Source organism: Aquarana catesbeiana, linkage group LG02, assembly GCF_042186555.1.
Source record: "Aquarana catesbeiana isolate 2022-GZ linkage group LG02, ASM4218655v1, whole genome shotgun sequence".
Taxonomy (NCBI): domain Eukaryota; kingdom Metazoa; phylum Chordata; class Amphibia; order Anura; family Ranidae; genus Aquarana; species Aquarana catesbeiana.
Genome location: NC_133325.1, coordinates 193,665,196 through 193,672,170, shown reverse-complemented (window position 1 = coordinate 193,672,170; position 6,975 = coordinate 193,665,196). Strand labels below are relative to the sequence as shown.

The 6,975-nt window shown below is 37.5% G+C and overlaps 1 protein-coding gene across 1 annotated transcript in view; it reads right to left on the bottom strand.

Moving 5' to 3' along the window:
* Positions 1-279: 279 nt before the first annotated feature.
* SUCLA2 (succinate-CoA ligase ADP-forming subunit beta) overlaps positions 280-6,975 on the bottom strand; it is a 131,106-nt gene continuing 124,410 nt past the window's right edge. Inside the window, exons 10-11 of the mRNA XM_073614127.1 lie at positions 5,596-5,684; positions 280-1,152 (exon numbers count right to left, since the gene is read on the bottom strand). Of these exons, the coding sequence (XP_073470228.1) occupies positions 1,078-1,152; positions 5,596-5,684 (164 nt within the window). The 3' untranslated portion in view covers positions 280-1,077. The remainder of the gene's footprint in view (positions 1,153-5,595; positions 5,685-6,975) is intronic.

Here is a 6,975-nt window from a genome sequence, read left to right as displayed (position 1 = left end):
AAAGCATTCTTACTTTACAGCATTTCTTCACACCTGCCAAAAACATTTGCACAGTACTGTATATGCAAGTAGTAGGGGAAGAAAAAAGTACCAGTTAAATGTACACTGTATATGTGGAGGTATGTAATACTGTATATATTCTTAGGAACCATGTAATGATTGAGACAAGGAAATTGATGATCTACACATGGTTTTACTTTACAGTGCAAGAATTAGGATTGTTTTTACATTGCTTCAGCATTAAGAAAAAAAAACAATTTACAAGGCTGACATTGTGCATTGATGGAATCTTGACTTTGGCTTTATTTGAAAATTTGTACATATGTTACCTGGCCATTTGCCAGACACGGGTTAATGCACAAAAGTGGAAGTAATGAACAAGCATTGGATCATAAAGATTTTAATATGTATATACATTATCACTACAGAGAGGAAGTGCTTCAAGCAAACCTACAGCAGAACTAAAGTTGTTCCTCGCAGAGTAGTACTAACATTCCAAAGAAAAATAACTTCTTTAATTCCAAAAAAACTATGTTCTATGTGACAGCATAGTAGGGTAAATCGAAAGCAAAGATCAGTGGTGGGATTGTTGCCTATAGCATCCAAATCATATTTGGAGGTGATGTTGCCCACAACAAGGTTTCAGGTGACCTTTTTTGTAGTGCAGATTAGAATTACTACCCCGACTGAATGCTACTTACAAATATTCTTGTCTAAAAAAATAAAGCCTAAACATAAAGCTCATGGGAAGAGCCAGAAATGCAAAAATCCTGTACATGAATTTCAGACTATTTTTTGAGCAGACAAACTTGTGAACAGTAACCAAAACACTGTTTTGGGAAGAAGCAACTCACATGCTAGCTATAGGATTGTTAACTGGTGAGTGGACACTGGTATAATGAAAAATTCCAAATGTAAAAATACTGCCTATATACGTCATGACAATGATTTCTAAAGCAGCAACTCAGTTTAAATACAAACCACACTTTCAAGATAGATTCAAGCATTTAATTAAAACATCGACAAGAGAAAAAAATAAACACAAAATTTCCAACTCGGTAAACTGCTAGTGCACCATTAGATAGGTAACTGAAATTTGACATCCACTTGCGCTTGTTTCGCCAAGGTTACAATTTCTGAGAGTTTGACAACCTACAGAATGAAAAAAAAAAAACACAACATTATTAAATAACATACATTGGATGTATCACATGCTACTTGGAACCGCAGTTCAGCAAGTTTTATGGTTATACCCATTTTCATATCATATGCTAGTATGAACAGCGGATAGGCGCAATGTAACTATACAACAAGATACTTCATTTTACCTTTATTAAAGAAATGAATTTAAGTGAATATGAATTTTTTTGTTGGCCACTATTGGCATTTTTAGTGCAAGAAAAGCTCAAGAAAAATGCATCCCTTTAAATTCTATGCATGTCTTCAACGCACCTCCCTGTTGAAATGCATTGAAAACGCAGCTAGAATGCACGTGTTAAATTTTTTATGCGGTTTTGAGTCACATGACCTATGAAAGACACACCAAAAGCACAGTAAAATTGCATCAAAATTGCAATGCATTTTTGGCACCTCTTTATCGGCAAAATGCAAAAAAAAAATATTTTCGGCCGATATGTTTTGGCCGCCAAAATTTTGATGCATCTCTAGGTTAAATAGAATTGAACTATCTTACACGTTTTGAACAGGGTAATATATTAAATGGAAATGCTGAGGTCACAGCAGAAGACTGATAGACATAAGAAAATTGATTAAAAAAAAAAAAAAAATCATATTGATAACTAAATAAAAACTACGACACTTGCCAATAAGATATTTATATACAGCACATATGTCAAGCACAAGGCCCGCAGGCTGAATCAGGCCCACCAGGCCTTGTCATGTGGCCCTCGCACCCAGAAGGTTCAGCTCTCATCCTCCGTTCCTGCTCCTACTTATAAACACAGAAGACTTCAGTGTTTACAAGGGACAACTTTGCTCTCAGCAACTTCCGGATCTAACAGATCCCTGCACGCACTCGCAATGGGGACAGATCGGCAGAATTTGAGAGGGAGAGAACGATCTCCCTGCAAGGCGCGGCAAAGCTGCCTACACAGGGAGGTACTAAAGCCAAATACAACGGTAGTACAGCCACCTACACAAGGAGGTACTACAGCCAGGTCAAGTAGGAGAGAGTATAAAATGCGAGAAAGCTTTGGTGCGGAGGCGGGGGGGAGGTTAGGGGTTGCGCACTGTGGATAGCACACCCCTAAACCCCGTACAGAGAGCACCCCCTGAACCCCGTACAGAGAGCACCCCCTGAACCCCGTACAGAGAGCACCCCCTGAACCCCACACTCTGTACAGAGCGCACCCCCTGAACCCTGCACTCTGTATGTAACACATTTCTGAATTCTGCACTCTGTACGTAGCACACCCCAGATACAACTGGCCCTTTAAGGGAAACCACACTGCTGATGCAAATTGATTGCCACCCCTGGTAAACAGAAAAAACATCTTAAAGAAATAAAAAAAAGCAAACCAGTTCTATTCAATCTACAGTTTAGGAATTACAGCTCTCAAGAACAGCCACCCCCCCCCTTTTTTTCAAAGGAACAAAAGTAATTGGACAATTGAACCAAAAGCGGTTTCATGGCCAGGTGTGGGCTACTCCTTTGTTATTTTTTCATCAATTAGGCAGGTAAAAGGTCGGGATTTCATTCCAAGTGCAGTATTTGCATTTGGAATCTATTGCTGTGAACCTACATCATGCGTTCAAAGGAGCTGTCCATGCAAGTGAAACAGGCCATTGTAAGGCTTAAAAAACAAATCCATCAGAGAGATAGAAGCAACATTAGAAGTGGCCAAATCAACAGTTTGGTACATTCTGAGGAAAACAGCAACATAAAAAATGCCTGGACGTCCACGGAAGACAACAGTGGTGGATGATTGCAGGATCCTCTCTATGCTAAAGACCTATTCTCAACATCCAGACAAGTGAGGGACACTCTCCAGGAGGTGGGTGTATCATTGTCAAAGTCTACAATCAAGAGAATACTTCACAGGAGCAAATACAGAAGGTTCAGCACAAGGTGCAAACCATTCATAAGCCCGAAGAATAGAAAAGCCAGATTAGACTTTGCCAAAAAACATCTAAAAAAGAAAAAAAAAAAAGCCAGACCAGTTCTGGAAAAGCATTCTTTGGATGGATGAAATGAAGATGAATCTGTACCAGAATGACGGGAAGAAAAAAAGTGTGGAAAAGGCTTAGGAAAGCTCATGATCCAAAGCACACAATGTCATCTGTAAAACATGATGGAGGCAGTGTGATGGCATGGGCATCCATGCCTTCCAGTGGCACTGGGTCATTGATGATGTTACAGAAGACCGAGGCAGCCGGGTGAATTCTGCAGTGTTTAGAGATATACAGTCAGCCCAGATTCAGCCAAATACGGCAAAGTTGATTGGACGGCGCCTCACAGTACAGATGGACAATGATCCAAAACACACTGCAAAAGCAACCCAGGAGGCTTTTGAAGGAAAAGAGGAATATTCTGCAATGGCCGAGTCAATCACCTGATCTCAACCCAATTGAGCAAGCATTTCACTTGCTGAAGACAAAACTAAAGGCAGAAAGACCCACAAAGAACTGAAGACAGCTGCAGTTAGAGTCTGGCAAAGCACCAGAAAGGAAAAAACCCAGTCTTTGGTTATGTCCATGGGTTGCAGACATTGCCAGTAAAGGATTCTCAACAAAATATTAAAAATGAACATTTTATTTATGATTATATTCATTTGTCCAATTACATTTGAGCCCCTGAAAATGGGGGGACTGTGTATAAAAATGGTTGCAGTTCCTAAAATTTTTACCAGATATTTATGTTCAACCCCTTGAATTAAAGCTGAAAGTCTGCACTTCAAATTCATTTGGATTGTTTCATTTTATTCTGGTGGCACACAGAGCCGCACTTATGAAAATTTTGCCTGTGTCCAAATATACTGTATATGGACCCAATTGGATATCTAAACCTATAGGAAAGCACAATTCTTCTACCACGCACGTAAGATTCTTAGAAATTGGAATATATTGACCTCTGCATGACTTTTATAAATCACTTAAAAATACACTTCAATAGTTTTGGTGTTCTTTGAAAAAGTAAGGTTTTGGACTTTCTACTCTTTGCTCATGTTTGCACCACAGGGAGCCCATACAGAGTTTCCAGTGGCACTATGCTTAGAAGGAAAAAGTCATTCTTTTATTAAGGCAGAGACAGATCAATTTAAAGCCTTAACCCTTCCACATCACAGAATGTTCCATGGGTATTTTACCCAATGAAAAACAGCAATTAAAATATGACACCAATACAGGCTCATAGTGATAATGCTTTTTACATATAAAGTGAACCTAAGTTCAGAAAGTGATTTGCCTTCTTATAGGGAACATCTAGAAATGTTAATTGTCAAAGGAAGAACTCTCGTTTTTTTAGATTCTAGGGGAGCGCCTTTGATGCTGGTGAGGCGAACTGTTTCATGTTCTAGATTCTATGGTGGATCTCTTCCAATAGAAGTTTTCTGGCCATGCTTCACGGAAGCCACCCTTGGCCTACAAGAATATCCTTTAAAAACTAAGCTTAATTCTCGCTTTTCTGATCAATGCTTTGAAAATGACTAGGGAACTATTATTGCATAGTATGTTTTCATGCAAAGGCGAAATAACACTTTAAAAGGCATATATAGTATGTTTACTATTATTTTTTAAAAGATGTATAGCATCGACTGAATTTTACTTTGTTTCTTTAAAACACATATATTACTATTATCCACTTACATTCAACCTGTTATTGCATTTCTTTGAATATCTTTCCAATAGCGTAAAAAAAATCCTCACAGGAGGATTACAAATCATCCTGCATAGCTGAATGTCATCATATCTAATAGCTGTATTCTAAGTTGTTACCTTGAAAACTCTGTGAATAATATGTTGTGCCTGGTTTGAATTTAATTAGGTGTGTAGACCACTTGGATAAAATAAAAGTGAGGATTGAAAACAAACAGCCTTAAATGTATTCTGTCTCATTGTACTAGGATAGAGCATGCATAATGAACACGTGCCTGGCTTAATATGGAGTAAAGAGATCAGTAGGGTTTGATAGCTTGGCTATTAAAATGTGCCATAAAACAAATGATTTGTTAGGGAACATTTGCTAGTAGTCTAATAAAAATTACTTTTAAAATAGGAAAACCATAAATGTAAAAAGTATTAATGTATATGGCCTTAAAAGAAAAAAAACAATTCAATGGAAACTGAAAATCTATCATAAAATATGTGCTAAGCCAGCCTGAATTACATGGTATTCACTCAATTAGGCTTGCATTTGCATTTAATCCTGCATCTGTTCTTTTGGGGTCAATAGAAGAAAATTATATTTGGTTAGCAGTCAGCATACTAATTGAAACATATGTTCTTCTTTGACAACTAAAGAACAGATATTTCCAAATAATTGCTAATAAAAGAAAATAACTATTTACTAGCCATTGCAGAAAAAATAACTCATAATCAATTCAATAGGTTTGGATCAAAGACACATTTTATACTTACCATTTTTGCAGCTTCATCCAGATCATCACATGCAAGGATTTTCAGCCCACTGGCTGTTATAAGTGCTTTAGCATCATCAACCCTTGTACCTAAAGAAAAGGGGGTAAGGCAACGTTGAATGAAATTTAATACACTTAAGACTGCTTGGTTAGAACATTGTGGGGAACATTTTACAGTGTAGTACATGGTGTTGGGCAAGGTTCTATTCACTGTTCTGCTTGCTCTCCATGACCACAGCTGGGGGGCAGAAAAGTTGAGCATTAGACTTCTGCCCACTATCCCTTGGCTCTGCATTGCTATCATCATATATTATGGGAAACCAAATCCATTCACCTCTTCTTGATATCTTGCTGCATAAAGCAAGATTAACTTTTACATTTTTTATATTTCTTTTGAAAAATTGATAAGTATTTTTTTTTTTAACATATTTATTGATTTTGTTCATGAAAAAACAAGTTATAGTACATAACAGAAATATATAGACTGTTACATCTCGTACCTATGTCACATTCTTCCGTAACATTAGCCGAGCAGGGCTTATTAGTAACAACCGGGTGTCAGTGGATCCCTATTCCTCAACGGAGCAAAAAACTTGTACTAGAAGTATAGCAGGTTGATAAACGTGGACCGCACAGGGTCCAACTTCAGTAAGTCATAGTGCTGTAAACAGTAAAGTTGCATTCAATTGATAAGTAGTATAAACTGTGAACTTAAAAAGGATTAGAGGTAAACATTAGAGGTAAACGTCAGTACCCTCCTTGAGAGAGTGGTTCGCAATCTTGGATAGAGTCCTGGAAAATGAGAGGTTGGTCTACACGACAATGAATAAACTTGCAGAATTTACCAAGGCTTGGGCATGCTGGTCTAATTTCAAATGGAAACCAGATTATATCCCGATGAGGGTAGTCTTTTTGCCCCTACTTTAACTCCTACTGTATCACCCTAAAGAACACATGCCCTACTGTGGCCTGCGAGGGGAAGCATCGACAGGCCCTGACAAAACTTTTATATGTTTCTGTGAGATCTCATACAAGTTCATTATATTGCACGAGAAGCCTGTACATTTGGATATACCTTGTAATCTGTATTATGTTTTTTATGGTTCTTGAAAATGTTCAATAAACATTTATTATAAAAACAAAAAAAAATGATAACTGTAATGGCAGGAACAAGTAGGTTGTCAATGCCAGCTGAAAATACTAGCTGCCTGTTAGTCTTCACCTTTGAAACATTCTAAGACATTGACCCAGAACAAACATGCAAATTATGAAAGGGAGAATGACATTAAAGCTTCTAATCTGCTGGGTCATCTTGATAACCAATTAAAACGGAAATTTACCCATAACAACTTGATAAAAAATAATGTTCTTTAACAAGAAA